Source organism: Brienomyrus brachyistius, unplaced genomic scaffold, assembly GCF_023856365.1.
Source record: "Brienomyrus brachyistius isolate T26 unplaced genomic scaffold, BBRACH_0.4 scaffold121, whole genome shotgun sequence".
NCBI lineage: Eukaryota > Metazoa > Chordata > Actinopteri > Osteoglossiformes > Mormyridae > Brienomyrus > Brienomyrus brachyistius.
The window spans coordinates 422,097-439,249 of NW_026042396.1; the positions used below are offsets into that span (position 1 = coordinate 422,097).

A 17,153-nucleotide genomic window follows, 5' to 3' on the forward strand; every position below is an offset into this window, starting at 1 on the left:
TGCTGTTTTTATGCATCAGACACTATCCAAATCTGAAGTGATGTATATTTATTGTTGAGAAAGCAGGGTGAGGCAGTTCCTGGGGCAGCTGGGGGGTAAGGGCCTCGCTCTGGGGCGCTATGAAGAAGTCACTCTGTTGTCTCTGAGATTTGAACCAGCAACCTAAGCCCCAACCCCCCCCAAGCCACAGATCAGCTCGCACATCAAGCTCAATCGGAGACAAACCCAAGAACAGCAGCTCCCCCGTGTCACCACACACGCCAAAGTACATACAGACCCCGTGTCCTGCACCAACCCAATAAGCCGCGGACCTGCCTCCCCGCAGTCCCCGGCACGCCGGTTGTTTGTGAGTTTATGAGTATAATTTCTTTGCCCAGCCAGACGGCAGACAGAGATACATTATGCATAATTTATCATAAGTGGTCTCACTCGAGAGACAAAATACTGAAAAAGCTCAGATGAATTAGATATGAACCTTTCTCGGCAAACAGCATCAAAGCTACATTTACTACCAAAATCTAATATATTACAAAAGAAACAAGCAAAGATGGATTATACAAACTTCCTGTGGAAAAATGACTGTACGGCTTAATAATTATATCTGGAACAAATGTTACTTCATGTGTTTAACTTTCACAAGGTGTTTGCACCTATAAATTGCTTCCTAGTTTGTCGGGATAATATATGCGGCAGATTGTGTATCTATTTCCCGATGTAATCCTGCAACATGTCAGACTGAACAAAGAGCCCCTCGTCTTTATTAATCAGTGCCGTAACTACGGCTAAACCAAGTACAGAAGGGTGAGTGGTCCGTGTAGGCGAATGCATCAGAAGTAACATCACTCGCGGATACGTCCCATGTGATCCTCTCAGTGAGTGTACTTGTGCTTCCTCTGCCTGTCATCAGGTGGCGCTGTCTGTTACACTACAGCACAAAAATCTGTATTCCTCTTTTCGCATGCATTTTTTATTACGCATATATTTATCGCACATGCTTTTCTAAACCTTGAACTAGTGGCCATGTATTAGAATAGAGACAATGGTATTAATATTCAAAAGCAAATGTTGTATTTAAAGAGTGAAATGATTAAATATTAATTGACGGCTTTAAACTTCAGAGTATTTGCTTATGCGGCGTGGTGGTGAGCACAGTGCATGTGCTGGTGCGGCCAGGAAGATCGGGCGTCTGCCGCCTTTCCCTGCTGGAGCCGGCATCTGGGGGGAGTTAAAACCCCATAAAGCATCGCTGGGGCAAATTTTCCCACGATGACAACAGGAAATCGAGCCCTGGAACAAGATAACCAGCACGCCTTTCTCCTGTATTACCTGTCATTATGGGGGGGGGGGGGTTCTCTTACGCACGCTGTACCCCCTTTTGAGACAGATGACATCAGAGCGGAGAGGTTTTAAAGCCAGAGTGGGAATGAAGTGCTTATGTCTCATGCACACGCACGCCCACGAACGCAGGAAGCAGCTGAAGACAGAGAATTACATTAACGGCACACACTGATTAAATAAGATAAATCAAAAATAACATCTATGCGAAGGAGCTCATTTCCTCGCCCCAAATAACTTCTGAAAGCCCAAGCAGAAAGGATCTGGAGTTTAATGGGACCCCCCCCCCCCCCCCCCACCACCACTGCCGTGGTACAAAAACGGCGATGCAGATCTGGTCTGGAACCATGGGAACAACTGCGTCAGTCAGCAGGGGTGCGAGAGTAGGATGGGGGGGCATTACTATCTGCTGTTTTCTGCAAACTAGTAAACGTGGGAATAAGTTTCAGCACTAATTACTATACGGAGCAGTCTTGCTGCTAGTGGGGGGGTTAGTGTCCACAAAAAATACCCCCTGTGCCCCCTATATTGCACAAGCATAGGTCATGTGTCCTTCGCTTCTTGTGGTGAAATGATCCTTTATTCGCCATTTGCACAAGTATGGGTACAGCTACACCGGAACGATTTGCATAGCATATTCCATCTCGCTCCTGTTTGAGACACACAAACAGCTGAGAAGAATTTTTAGAATCTGAGCACAAGGTCAGTCACTTACCTGGCACTCCGGGAGCTCACCTTGGCCCCCAGCTCATAAGAACAATGCCCCCCCCCCCCCCCAGACCCTCTAGCCAGACGGTCAGGTGGCCGGCCAGCAGGGTAAATACTGACATTTGCCTTCTCCGACACACTGTGGTCCACGCTTGCTAATCCCCACCTTCACGCCACGCCGCTTAAAAGCCCAAAACTCTGCATGGCAAGCCGAGGCATGGTCTGGATGTGTGACCTGGTCCAATGCCGCTGCGCCCGCAGCCTATCGAGGCATCCGGCCACCAAACGAACTCGGGGAGCAGCCCGACGGCCTCCGCCAAGCCTCTGCACTCAGCGGGGACTCTTGGGGCGATTCCAGGGCCAAACGTATAAAGCACCGAGTGACACGGTTTATTTCAGAGCACCTTGGTGACGTACCACTTTTTCAGGTTTTCTGAAGAGGGCTCGGCACCGTTTGGTTCCCCAGGCTCACTCGCATTCAGTAAGGTGCGTCCCCGTGGCCGCCATTAAATATTAGCTTGCAATGCTTACGAACGGCCCCAGCCATACGCCGTTCAGATATGCCGTGCGTGCCTTGTCGCCATGGTTTCACACCGGCGACATCGTCTCGAGTTACACGCAGAGCGATGTGAAAAGCGCCAGGTCAGATTAACCAGACTGATTTCACAATGCCATTAATTTTGAAGCGTGACGACACCCCGGAACACAGGGTCTCGCGCGACACAAGAATATCAGAGCTTCCCTCTGATGCCTGTGACAATCTTTAACTACAGCCGATGTAATGCGTATCTTCAGGGGGACCAAAACAAAGGAAGCGGCTGCACAGACTCTGGATCGAACACCCTCGCGTCGCCATGGCGTTCAATCCCAGCCAGCAAACGTGCGTCCTGTTTATGTTTGTACTTCGCCTTTGCGTCGTTGAGGCTGTAGATCGAAAAGTTCAAAACCCAGGATTGGCTGCTTAACCTTCATACGAGGCCATTGGTCGGAAGCCGGGAACACATAGAAACATTAAATTGTAAAGTACGTATTCTGCTGTGGATTAATGTGCCAGGGAGCTTCTGAATAATGAGAGTAATCATCATCGTAATAATATCCTGCACACAGTGAGCATGACCCCAAGGACGGCCCAGGGAGGGCTTGACTGTGTGAAACCCTCCCTGGCCGCCTTCCTGGGCACAAAAGGCCACCTCCCACTTCAGGAGGTCTGTAGGACGCCATGATCTCTAATGCAGTCGGAGCTGATGAATCCTAACCTGGCGGCTTTATGGCACACAGGGGAGACAGAGGAGGGGATCATGCGTCTGTGGTGCTCTCTGGCAAAGGAGGACACGCTTCAGACCCCTGACTCTCAGGCATGGCGACGCACTCGTGGCTGCGCTCAGTTAGCAAAGGCTAACACCAGGCCTGCTTGGGGAAACTGGGAGGACAGGCTCTTCAGGGTTGGTTCTGCCTTTACACTTGCATCTGCCTTTAAAGATCCTATCGACTACATACCTGCTTCTGAGCACCAACCATGGATCAAGCTGAGCGACAAGGCAGTGGCAGAGGGGCGTGTCAAACTCCACAACCAATTGTCCTGCAGGGTTGATAAAGGGGGCGTGTCTTTCTTTAGAACCAGACCAATGAGACTGCATGTGGGCTAAAAGGATGTCAGACAGAATTAAAAATCTGCAAATAAATGGATAAGTGGTAACAATCTGTGGTGCGACTGGTCGTGTAAATCAATAACCAAATATGCAGCCAAATGGCTTTTTGTTGAAGCAGGCTATTTGCCACATAAAGTTAACTGGGGGGGGTCACTGACATCCAAAAATAAAGACCATCTTTGTTGCCCAGTCATGAAGATCCTGATATTTATAGATCTGATGGGAACTGTCTCTATGAGCAAAGCCGTCTGACGATATTGGCCCCCCACCCCCATAGCACGGGGCAGAGCAAAGGCTTGATGGCATCGGCTGGGGAGAGCAGGCCGGGTGTCGTCCACAGGCGTGACTGGAAGCTCTTCGTAAAGTGAGAAAGAATGTCGCATCTGCTTCTGCCTGCTTAGCGCACCACAACACGACCAGGGACCAAAATGCTTTCAGAAATGAAGCGATCGGCTTGATTATCCATCAAGAAAACGGCCCGCTGTCTTGACCCTGCGTACAGAGGTGAATGACTGATGTAGCAGTACATTAACATAAAAATGAAGAAGAGTAACTGGTAGGACACAGTAACAAAGCCGACATGAGGGGAGAGGACTTCCTCCCTGGTGCAGCGTAGAGGATCGGGGTTTGTGGGACACATATCGGGCCCTTTAAAGGCGACGGGGGGAGGGGGGAAGTCGGCAGAGCTGCAGACGGCCACCGCAGACGGGGAGTCACTGACGCCGGTGACCATCTGTGCCCTTTGCGGGATTCCTCGCCCTGCCAAGAAGGCCGACTACCGAACGGGACCCGGCCTATGGACTGCCCGCCTTGGCACCAGCGTCCCGAGTGGCCCACGGCGGGCAGGCAAGAACCCCGGGGGTCAGATGACCAGCGGTGAGACAGTTTGGGTCCGCAGCGAGCACACCGTTATGGAAGAGGCCCCCCCCTCACATATGTAGAAGGCATCAGAGCCATGGAATGAGCCAGGTGCCAGGCGGTGTGTACCCGCTTTGCCGTGGCAGACGCCCTCACCGGCAGGGGCCTGGCACTCGGCCGTGATTCTGGTAATTCATCCAGAGGATCAATCTACCCCTCCGTCGCTCTCACGTCTGCTTCACAGCCCCCATATTCACCCCCCCATCCCGCCGATGATCCCAACACTCCAATTAAATGCCAAATGAAACCGTTGTCCCAGCCAGGAAAGCTGTGGCCCACATGTTATGGAAAAAATGAGAAAATCCAAGCATAACACAACAGCTTCTTGCCCCCCCCCCCCCCCCCCCCCCACCGTCATGCCCTCCAAATCGAGCCCGTCATCAGAGAGATGGCATTTCTACAAACCCTGGCACCGGCGAGCTTCTCCGAGTCTCGCTCTGCTCCCGTGGGCGCCGGCTGATTCGCCGTCGAGCCGCCTGTCGGAGCGTTCCATGCCTCTTGGGATCGGTCTGACATTCTGGCGCGTTTCCACGGAGATGTGCTCGGCGGGGGCCACGAGGCTCTCGCAGCACAGCAGGGGAAGATGGAGCAAAGGCTTGGATGGACTTGAAAGCACCCGATACCCCCAACACCCCCCCCCCCCCCCCCATCTGACTCTCCGTGGTGCCCAAGGGTGCCATCCTATGCCCGCCTACACAACTGGCACCCGACAGAAGTGAGGCCAACGCCGTCCAGCCAGAGCAGCTCCCCCGAGCAGCCTTGGGGGGCGAGTCGGTCACCGATGGCCTCGGCCGTTTGATTCCTCCGGGGAAGATCCTCCGTAAATCAGAGACACAAACAGTCTGGAGGGTGTCACAAACACTGACCTGCCCGATCCGATTACAGAAAACACGCTGATGGAAGCACAGTCACCCAGCCTGAGTCGCCCTGCAACTACACCATGGGGACTTAAATTTAAATGCTGTTTGTATGCGAGTTGAAGGATGCAGTGAAAATCATAACAAGGGCTCACAGTCCCCGTTACAGGCCGCTAAAGACTCTGCTCTTACCAGATCAGCTGATAGCGCCCATGCGAGCGCAGTTCAGCTATGAGCTCCATGCCTCAGCAAAACAGCTTTCAGCCTGTTTAGTGAACTGGAGCCGAACGGCAGGTGGAGGAAACTCGCAGGAAAACATGCAAACTCGACTCAAAGGCCGGAGAGGCAATAACAATGTGCTGAGCTGGTGCACCACCCAGCGCACGCCACCCACCAGCCCCGACACGAAACCGACAGATGATCAGTCCCCTTTCCGAAAACAATGGTGACAGGGGGGGATTATCACCACACCCATCCCTGCCGTGTCGGCGCATAACACCGCCTACAGGTCATGGCGTGGCACTGCAGCTGGCTGACTGGTGCGAATGCGAGCAGCATGGAAAATAAAAACAAACAGACCTTATTTTTCCTATTTTTTTTATTTATTCCACCCCTCCCCTCTCAATTCCTAAGCCTGCCAAGTTGTCATGGTTACCTGGGGACCACAGTCATCCAGAATGGAAAGAGGACTGTGGGTAGCCTCCTGGGCCCCCGTGTTCCAGCCATGGACCAGGGTGCTGCTCCATCCATCCATCCATCCATCCATCCATTTTCCAAACCGCTAGTCCTACTGGGTTGCGGGGGGTCCGGAGCCTATCCCGGAAGCAATGGGCATGAGGCAGGGAACAACCCAGGATGGGGGGCCAGCCCATCACAGGGCACACTCACACACCATTCACTCTCACATGCACACCTACGGGCAATTTAGCAACTCCAATTAGCCTCAGCATGTTTTTGGACTGTGGGGGGAAACCGGAGTACCCGGAGGAAACCCCACGACAACATGGGGAGAACATGCAAACTCCACACACATGTGACCCAGGCGGAGACTCGAAAGGGTGCTGCTCCTGCTGATTATTATTATTATTTTTTTTTGATAAACCAAAACATACTGGTTTCTGTTTCCATAACGACAGCGACCCCTTGGATCCCGCTGTGTAATGAATCTGACCTGACCTCCATCACTGTGCTGACTGACACCTGGATGTTCTCCAAACTAACTGCATCACTCAAAATTTTCAGAGTGCATGGGCTGGTGGTTTGACTGTGGATGATCCTCTCCAGGAGGACAGAATTGTCTCCAAAGAGGAGGTAGGACATCTCTCTGTAGCTATTGGGGGTGTTCCATGAAGCGGGCTTATTTGTAACAGCCTCGCTTCAGCCTAACGGTTCACTTCAGGCTCATTGAGTTCCGCGAACAACTCAGGTGTATTTAATTCTCGCTAATTCAAGCCAGACTTGACAAGCGAGGCTCGTGCGCGTCCACGCGACATAAAAGGAAGACTTGTTAATCGATGCTGGATAAGTAAGAATGGAAGGAAAGAGCCGCATTCTTTTCCCAGGCGGAGCGAGAATTATTACTGCAAACCTACGAGGGCTACAATGACATCATAACCAAAAAGGGGAACACGAGCTGCATCACCAAAGCACGTGAGGCTGAATGGCAGAAAACAGCTGACAGGTTAAATGCGTAAGAACATAGTCTAAGTGACCTTTGTGTTAAGGACGCAAAAATATTGAAAAACTAAATGAGAACAGTTTCAAGCCTTCAAAATGTATAGTCACAATAATATTTCCTTTTACATATGTACTTTGTTACCAGTTGTAAGGTACTTTAAGGCTATTTTAACACATTTATAAACAGGAAAGCGTGTTAATTATATGGGTCCATCTTAGACAAAAAGTGATATATAATTGTAATTATTAATAATGCCTGGTTTCAGGAGCTACTTGAGCGGAATGAAAAGGTCCTGGCAGCGAGTGAAGATTAAATACCAAAAATATTCTTCAGAATGTTAAAAAGTAAATCTAATTAGAACTACATTTTTAAAGAATTCATTTAAAACCCGCATTGCATTGTATAATTTAGCCACCAAAATGTGGCTGCTGCTGCAACCGGTGGGGCCCCCCCTCCCGCAGCCTGGGGCCCACCTCCAACAGCCTGGGGCCCAGCCGAGGAGATGGCCCTTGCACAGAACCGTGCACAGACTATTATCGAGGGGATTGAGGGAGGAACACCCTCAGAGGTTGTTCGTTCCTGTCATGTGCAATCTTACGTTAAAGATAGGTCTTTACTCTTTTTCTCCTCTCTGAATTGCTTTCTGTTAAATGTGCTAAACAAATATTCTAATGCATCTCAGTAGTGGGTGGTGTCTTGACCCTCTTGGATCCTGAACCACAGTCAGTAGAATCGGTTGTGAGTGTTGTATCATACACTTTAATACACTGCAATAACTGTGGGTTTTATATTTAATGTTTATCAGTCCAATGCCTTCATCTACTGATAATTCTGTCAGGCATTGTGGGTTTTGTTCACTTCTTAAGTTAATTGTGTAAGTTAAGTCCCGATTCTAATGGAAATTCTTTTACGTTTTAGTTGGTCAGGCATTGTACAGCAATAAGCTTAGCACTGCATGTCGTACTTTGTATGTGACAAATAAAAGCTGAATTTGATTGCACTCTGGCCATGGTGAATAAATATAACCAACAAATGTTCCCTTTTTTCAGATCGCTGGGCCATCCGCGACACAGGAGGATGAAGAAACCATTTCTGTTTGCTCAGAAACGCAAGACGTATGAACTTGAAACTATTTTGCAGCGAATAATAACATTTGTCTCTTCCTTATAAACCCATGCAGTATTTGCTGTCTACAGGAGTCTGAAGAACCAGGAGGGCGACGCTCTCAGCCCTCATGCACTCAAAGACCATCAAAGGAAGAAGTAATAAACTGTTTAATGCAATTAATAAGAATGAATGAATAATTCTTATTTCTTCCTTCTAATGAGACAGATATCCGTGCTATTTACAAGAGGCATTTAATCCAGGAAATAGAAGTTCGAAAAGCAGACCTTGAATATACACAACTGAAAATTAAAAAACTGAAGCTCGAAATTAAAAAATTGGATTGAGATGTAAGTGGTTCACACCACTTTAATGTCTACATTCAGTGTTCACTGTTGTAAATGCTTCCCCCAACAGGATATGAAAGATTAAATATGTTTCATACCTATCCTGGGCTGAAGTACTTGTGGAACCTGTTGCCTTAAAGCTCCATGAATGACCCTCGCTCCCTCATCAACTGGATTATGAACAAACAGGTGCATCATGGTTATTCATGTAAAAGCCATCAATGCGCTCCTTGTCATTCTATACTTTCTGAGTAATTGGAATCGCCGGCATGTAATCTGTAATTATTTTATATTGGAGGGTCGGTGTGTGTGAGGGAGAGAGAGAGAGTGGGAGAGGGAGAACAGCAGCAGAATAATCCCAGCCCTGCAGAATGATGTGCTGTGTGACATCACATGGCTTGTCCAATCATATTCATCATGCTAAACTAAGCTTCACAGCTAACCTGCCATGGAGCAGGCTTGTCCAAGAGCATATGCTGACATAGTACCTAAGCGGAGCTTCAGGTTAGCTTCAGGTTAGCCTCGTTTGTGGAACCGAATTTGGAAAAATTAAGACGGGATTGTTGAAATAAGCCTGGCTTTGGAGGTTAGCTTACTTCGTGGAATATCCCCATTGAGTTTACGACGACAACAAAAAACAGCAGCTCTCATTCAAGGACAGACAAAAGAACGAACGGGGTAGCATGGCTGTGCGGTTTAAGGTGTTGGATTAAGGCTCTAGTCTCCTCAGGGGTGTGGGTTTGAATCCCACCACTGTCGAAGTGGCTCTTGTGCATACAGCCAGTGGCACCTCACTGCATTTAGCCTGGTCAGATAGCACAGCATGCAGGTCAGGGTTAAAACATTTTGAAGGGCAGCATGTGAGTCAGGGTTTGGGCAGATTGCGGTCTTTCTGGTAAACGATTCACATATAGCCTCAAAATGAACAGAGAACATGAGAAAAGTCTGCAGGTTTCAAACTCGAAATCACCCTGTATCTGAAACATTCAATATATTTGGTTTGATGTTTGTTTGTTCGTGTCCTTCCTGGATGTGGAACGCTGAGAGTTTCTGTTACGTTTCATTGGACAACGATGTCCAGGACTCAAACCCCTGACCTTCTGACACCTTCCAACCCACAGAGAGCCCGGGGCAGGAGCCATCTTGCTCTTCAGGTCCATCAATGACTCAAAGCCTCAGGAGACCAGGAAGCTGCCCCATCCAGGCAGGTACAGGAGAGACTGGGGCACAGCGCCAAGGACTAAGAAATTACCCAGAAGCCACTGCCTAAATGAGCTTCCCCTCTCCATTCTAAGGACACACACAAGGTGACGCATCAAAAGACAGGTGTCCATGTGCATGTACGAGAGGAGGGGGCCAAGGGAAGACTGTAAAGGGCAGATAAGAGGGGAGGGGGCCGGTAAATAAGTGGAAGAGGTTCCTGTATTGAAGACTGGGCTTAAAGACCCTGCATGTGCTGGAAAGCAGAGCAGCACCTGAGTGCAGCAGTGACACTTCTGTCATTTCAATCGACCAATCAGCAAAGTGCCCCTTTAGCCACCCCCAATAGTAAAGGGTCACGCTTTAGCCACTCCCATTCTTAAAGAGCCAAGCCATTAGTTAACTGTGCCTCATTGAGGAAGAATAAAGACACTGATTGATCGCAGTCTGCGCGTTTGTGTCGTGTTTTCGTGGGCTGGGGAGGCAGGGGCTGCTAACCCGTTCAATTCCCTGAAAAATCAGAGCGACACAAGCTCTCCAGAAAGAGCTCTAATTGCTGCTCTCAAAGTAAGTAGCTGTATTGCCCGTTACTCGTTTACAGTAATAACGCATCACTGCTCTCTAGCCTGTTTCACAAGTGTGTTGCTTTCTGGTCCTAATTGACAGTCACTTCCGTTCGGGGAAAATAAGTGCTTAATTATAGCCTAGCTGAATGCGAGAAGCGGTTCCCCCGCAGTGCATCATGGGATCCCTAAAAGAGCAGAAGGTTCATCGGGGGCTGAGCGCTTCAGCCACTGTCCTGCCTCGGTGCATTAGAACAGTTCTGCTTGTTTTTCCGCTTCTGAAAGAAGGTGGCATTTCTCTGTGATATGTGCGCGTCCGGATCTGTCCACAGACCTGCTGCACTCTTCCACAGAGAAGCCTCCTTCGCAGACTGACTATGGTTCCCGCCTGTGGACTGGCTGTGGTTCTCCCTGTAGAAGTACGGTACATGGAGAAGATGGCGACTCAGGGAGAAGGGACCCTGACCAGTTCCTTAAGGCCACTGGGACAGTTTGAGGACTGTGGGTTTGTGAATGAAAACAGGAACAGCCCTATCCTTCTCCACACCAGAAGCTACATTTCAACTTTGGAATGGTGCAGGAATCCCTTTGTGGCTGTGGTGTAAAGTTTAACAGACTAGAATTGGGCACTTTTCCCCCACTATTTGATAATAACTCTGTTTATTCACACACGGCATGTGATGTAGGATATTTGAAACCCATTTAAAAACAGGTAAAGAGAACAGACAGACCCGGTGTCGGCTCAGCACGCAAACGCAGGAAGTAGACAAATAAGGTTTTAATAAAACACTTCACTGAGGAGCTGGTCGGAGTCCACAGAAATCTTCAGTAGCGCCATCTTAGAGAAAGTTAGGTATGAAAACACTTGCGTGCACTTTTACGAAACCTTTCATGAAAAGACAGAAAAACGGGACACTACAATTAGCGATCAGAGTGGAATCGCGGCTGCATGCTGCTGATGGCCACTTGTGGACTTCATTTGCATTCGCTTGTAGTTTTTAATTTCTGAGCGGCAAAATAACACTCGTAAGCTCTGGTGATTGGAAAGAGCACTTCAGATGAACTAAGTGCAGAAAACATAATTAGTTAAGTGAATCCCCTGCATCCACGGCGCGGAGCCATGAAATGCAGACTCCAAACGGAGGAGGGCAGATACCATGGTGCTGTTATTTTGTTTGTTTGTTTTACTGCGGCCCTCACACAATAGTCAGACATTCTAGAATTAGGAAAGAGATGCATGCCATTCTCCTGACATCCTTATTCGCCATCGAACCCGCGGCTGTCCTGTCCTGTTGCCGACATCCCGTCACTCTTTCCGGCAGCCAGTCAGATTCGGCCCTGACGGCTCCGCCTCCCCTCCCCCCCATTCCCAGAACGTATCGATCACGAGTAAATAGCACCCTGGGATCGATACCACTCACTGTCACGTAAAGAGGACCCTTTTTGCCATAAACACCCACCTTCTGCAGGTCTGCGTTTGTAAGCAGCATTGCAGACCTGCCCTTTCTGTGGCTTTACTGCGGCCATAAACCGTAACCAGCTAGTTTGTTGCGCAGTAAATGCGCCATCCACACCGTGACTGCACACGGCCTTCCACATCACTTCCTCCATATAAATCCTTTGCACGTACACAGAAAACTACAGGGCATGAGGGTTTCAGGTAAAAGGATACAAAACGTGTAGAATGAGCAGTTTGACACCCGTGTGGATTTTACAGGAGTCGAGGACCTGCTGTGTACTACTGGAAGAACTTATTTAAGGGGTTTAACATCAAGCAATCAGTAGTAGAGAAGGATACAGTTTTATGTGCCTTTAATGGCATTTTATTTGCAGGTTTGTTCAATAGAGTGCAAAGTAAAAAGAATCTGTAAATACCACAGGTTTTATTACGTATGTTGAGGATGCAAACCCTGTCTAGGCTGGTCTGATTAAAATGCATTTACAGAGTTTCAGCTGAAGGCAGGAATTCCACACCACTGGCACTGTCACTCCTGTTAACAAGCAGAGGAGGTGAGGTCGTGTGAATCAGGCCGGCGCACGACGGTCCAATTAGCGGCACTGGCACAGATGAGCGTCTTCTCCATCCGGCCTCTAGAGGGCGATTGAACTGTCGCCAACGCAAAGACGTGGCAGGGAACATGGTTAATGAACCGGCGAGCGAATGGCGGCAGTAAACTTCACAGGGAGTAGAGACAATGAAGACAAGACCCTAATTTCAGCGAGCTATCTTCATTACACTGGACATAATGAGCTGTCAGGTGCGACCCGTGAGAATGGCAGCGGAGGCAGCCAGGACAGAACAACTGTCAGAACCGGCAACAAGAGCGACGGTGCAGTGAGGCCCAGAACCGGGAGCTTGGATTCCGATCGGCAGGATAACGGAGGCTAGCTCATTAGCACGTGCTACCAAGACCTTCAGAATGAACCTTCGGGAGATTAGAAGAAGTGTTTGTGTTTAAACAGCAGGAAGACTAATGGAAAATCAACAAGACGCCCATATGGTGGTAGGGTTCAATTAAATATTGATCTGTGAGTAAAGACAAAAAGCCTGTGCCTTTGGAAATCAAAGCTAGAGAGTCTCGCTCTGATGTGGCTGACTGACCTCCAGGCATTCCACACAGGGATGTAGGCGAGATCCTGCCTACATGAGACTCAGCGTCAGGAGTGGCGATGAAGCAATCATCTCAGCAGGACGCTCTCAGAACGAGGGGGTCATCACCTTCCAGGGGCGTTCGGGACCACGTGAGGTGTTACACGGCCCCCGCAATGCCACACGAACACCTCGGAACATCAACGCTGGGTTTACAGAAGCTCAGAAAGATGCTGGTTTGTCAGGAACATCGTCCACCAGACAATGTGAATAATGAAAATGACACCGTCATAATTCCGAAACACTTATGAGGGGAATATCGATTTCCTTTCCTGTTCCAGCCCGAGTCTGGCTGCTTCATTACCCATGGGAGGTTCACATGGGAGGAACTGTGGAGGGGATGCCTCGCCTGGGGACAAAAATTGTGAGATCTGCAGAAATCGCCGGATCATGACAAGCTGCCCTGGGCATCTCGCTCTGAGCTACGAGGTCTTGGCTCTTGGGGATGTTAAAATATTCATTAAAAGGACATTACAGAAGTATTCTTAGGGTATCGTAGCACATTACGGCAGGGAAATCACATTAACCGTCAGCAAAGGTTCCAGCGGCGCCGCCTGAAATCGCAGGAGCTGTTTATTAAACGAGCTAAATGCTACGACTCAGTGTAGCTTTCATCGCGGCCTCAACCCACAAGCCCGGCGGAACAGCACCGCAGGATATTGTGCGATCGCAGCGATCCACTTCACCGTCACAAAATTCAGTTTCACAAGCGCTTAACCTCTCCGGAAAAGGAACCTCCGAAAATACTCTTCTTGGGCTGGCTAAACCCTTCCTAATCCCTGAACTGTGAACCACAAGCTCCGGTTAAATCAAGCCTAATTCTTAAATTGCAAACGGCAGAATTCCCCGACAATGCTAGCGAGTGACAAATGGGTGTGGCGAGGAAAAGCTTTGGTAGAGTGGGCTGCCCCCGAGGGTGAGAACGACGACTCAGACGTGCACAGAACGTGAGCTTTGTCTACCGATTGATGTTCATGGACCCATAACGAGGCAAACGACAAACACATGCTGATTCGACAAGCTCATATTCTCCGTGATCCATCATACTGGTGCCCGAAACAAAAAAGCAGTATCCTTGATGGGTATATGTCACTTGTGACAGTCCCCAGACCCCTAGTGATGTGGCTTCACACCAGCTGCTTCCCAGACCTTTCCAGTTAACCCCAGTGCATTGATCACCATAATGGATGACCCTGCCCCAGGTCCACAACCCCCAATCATGGACAAGGTAATGATTAAAGATCTCCAATGCACTCACATGTGCATCTCATCAAAATGGGGGTCTGCCACCCCCTAGCAGCTTGGCCACCTCTTCACGGTGTAGTGCTCAACGATAACCTCAAGGACATTAGAAGTAGAATGATCTGAACATGTGTCTGTATGATAAGGTTGTGAAAAAGCCATCATGGAACAAACATATGTGGAGCAAGACGTCTCAGAGTAGATCTCCCGCGAGTCTGATTAGGGAGCTTGTATGTGGCTTCGTTCCTTGATCTGCATTAGCTTTGTACTTTGATCATCTTAGGGACCACAATGCAACAGTGGCAGACAAGAAGAAACCTTCAGCACATGGTGGAGACCATACCCTGTCGGAGATACCTTTCGGATGAGCTTCCAGTGTGGGGTGAACTGGTGCACGCTCACTGCACACCTGCCGGGGGGGATTGAGGGCCTCACAGGGGGCGGTGAATAAACATCACGCCAGACATGGGGCTAAGGCAGGTGCCGACTCCCCAGAATGCTCTCCTGAACATGAGTAGATGTTCTGATCAGCCACGCTGTTTGGGGGTGACGTCAGATGGCAAGTCTTCATCCCATAATAATTCATTTCAACCTCTCGAAAAGGGCTCCCTTTTAGCCACCCCCTCCCCTCCCACCCCACCGCCACCCCACGCCGCCATTTCGGCAAACTCAATACAGCTGGCGCCACACAGTCGCGATTAATCTAATTGCCCTCCACTTCCCGAAGCAGCAAAGTCGAGATGAGGACTGATGGATGCTTTCCCATGTGAGGAAGTGAGAGAAACGCAGCACAGGCAGATAGAGGGTGGGTCTGGATCCGCTCGGCAGGACAGAGGGTGAACCAGCTTCCTCCAGCCCAGACGATGACTGCGAGGCCCGGATGGCAGGCGAAGGTAGGAGCTGTCGCTGCCCCCCCCCGACCCCCTGAGGCCCCCCATGCCGGCCTCTGTGGGTCTGCTTTGGGTCTGTAACCAATTTTCTTTTGATTCCAAGTAGCACGTGAGGAAGCTGGAATGTGACCTTTCAGGGATTCCTAAGGGGATGGGAAGGGGGGGGGGGGGGGGACAAGGCCGTCACAGCAGGAGAGGCTCCAAGTCAGGATCGCCATGAAGGGGGGGATTTAAAAGACACCATAACCCCATGCTGCTGTGACCCTGACCTCTGATAACCCCACACACAGATATGAGTGATTCAGAGGAATTTCCAAAGAGTGCCAGTCTGTATGGGTGCTGCCTCGCTCTCGCTTTCCCGCACGCAAAGATTAAAGCCCAATAAACAGACGATCCAGACATCGGAATATAATCACCTGCTGCGTTTCGGTTTTCCAGTCTATCGGGCCAAAAGCTCAGCAAATTCGCCTTAATTTCCCTAAGCGAATCCGTCACAGAATACCTGCTGTGATTTATGAAATCTTTCCTATGTATACAAACTTTAGAACAACGGCAGCCCGTGCTGCATTCAGATGAGCCCCACGCAGGGCAGGTGCCGCTGTGACATTTCACGCTCAGAGAGTCATGTGACCAGCACAGCATCACAGAGGTGGCATTCCTGCGTGCGTTTCGAGGAAATTAGCAGATCCCCCATCAGTGATGCAGACATCCAGCTAAATATTAATATATCACTGCCCATCTTATGCATTAAAATACACAATTCCGTGTGTTAGTGCGTGTGTGTGTGTGGATTGGGTTTTTATTACATAGTGGGGACCAAATGTTCCCCGCAATGTAATAAAAACCTGTCATTTCGACGTTGTGGGGACCATTTTTCATTTTTTCAAAAATCTGTTAATGCAATCAAGAAACTAAAAATGCCAAAAGCCTCGTGTTTTGTTTGGTTACATACGGTTAGAGTTATGGTTGGGTGGGGCTTAAGGTCGTCTAGTTGGGAGAAGAGTCTTCGCCATGGAATTGAACGCAGAGTCCTCACAAAGATATAATTACAAACCTGTGTGTGTGTGTGTGTGTGTGTGTGAGAGAAACACAAAGCAAGACAAAGAGGGGGAGGGCCTTTCCCCCGAACCCTTATTCATCAGAGGCCGAGATGCCAGGCTTGCCCGTCCGAAATGGACCAGAAGGTGCTGATTCCAAAGGCATTGTTTGGGGGTAATGGGAGCGGATAAATCTTACCTCCTCGCCTGTCAGGTAGTACGCCGAGAGCAGGCCGCCCACATAGCGGATGTTCACCTCGAAGAGGGATGCTTCTCCATTCTGGAGGGGAAAGAAATGTATACGAAAAAATCCGTCAGAAACCCAGAGACACCCCGCCCTCACTTCACTAAGAGAACTCGATCGCACAGTTTAATCATACATCAGGCACATGTACCATCGCTGGGACTTTCGTATAAAGTCCCATTTAAATGTAATTAACAGTTCCTGAGACACTTTGAAGCAGTCAACAAAGTAAAAAAAGCATCAGTCAACGTCCGTGTTTGCGACAGTCAGGCTTGAACGCGACCTCCCGCACCCCGTCTTTGTGTAGGTCGCTGACGGCGAACTGAACAATCTTCTTTTGTTTTTTGTTCTTTGTTATTTTTTCACTTAATTTCACATTTTCACTTTATGCCGGCTGGGTAAGAAGAAAGGGAACGAATTTAAGTGCGAGAAAAACACCTTAAAGTACTGAGGGCTGAAAGCTTCAGGGCCGATGTCTGACAAACAGTCCATGACCATTACTCTCATCCTACACAAATGTAATTACAAGGGGGGGGGGGGAGGGTTTAAAAACATCGCTGCAAGAATACACAAATCAGGGGAGGCTTAGGTTTGGCGTCGTAGAGCTAGGTTTAGTGTTGGCATTATGGGTAAGGCTAGTTAGGGTTAAGTTTGGAATTTTGGTTAGGGTTAGAATTGGGGTTATGTCTAAGATTAGGTTTGAGAGAAAACTGTTTTCTACAGTTTTTCAA

General features: G+C 49.1%; 1 protein-coding gene across 1 annotated transcript in view; it reads right to left on the reverse strand.

Moving 5' to 3' along the window:
* LOC125727856 (mannosyl-oligosaccharide 1,2-alpha-mannosidase IC) overlaps positions 1-17,153 on the reverse strand; it is a 56,783-nt gene that overhangs the window by 14,558 nt on the left and 25,072 nt on the right. The window contains exon 3 of the mRNA XM_049004835.1: positions 16,378-16,458. Within this exon, the coding sequence (XP_048860792.1) occupies positions 16,378-16,458 (81 nt within the window). The remainder of the gene's footprint in view (positions 1-16,377; positions 16,459-17,153) is intronic.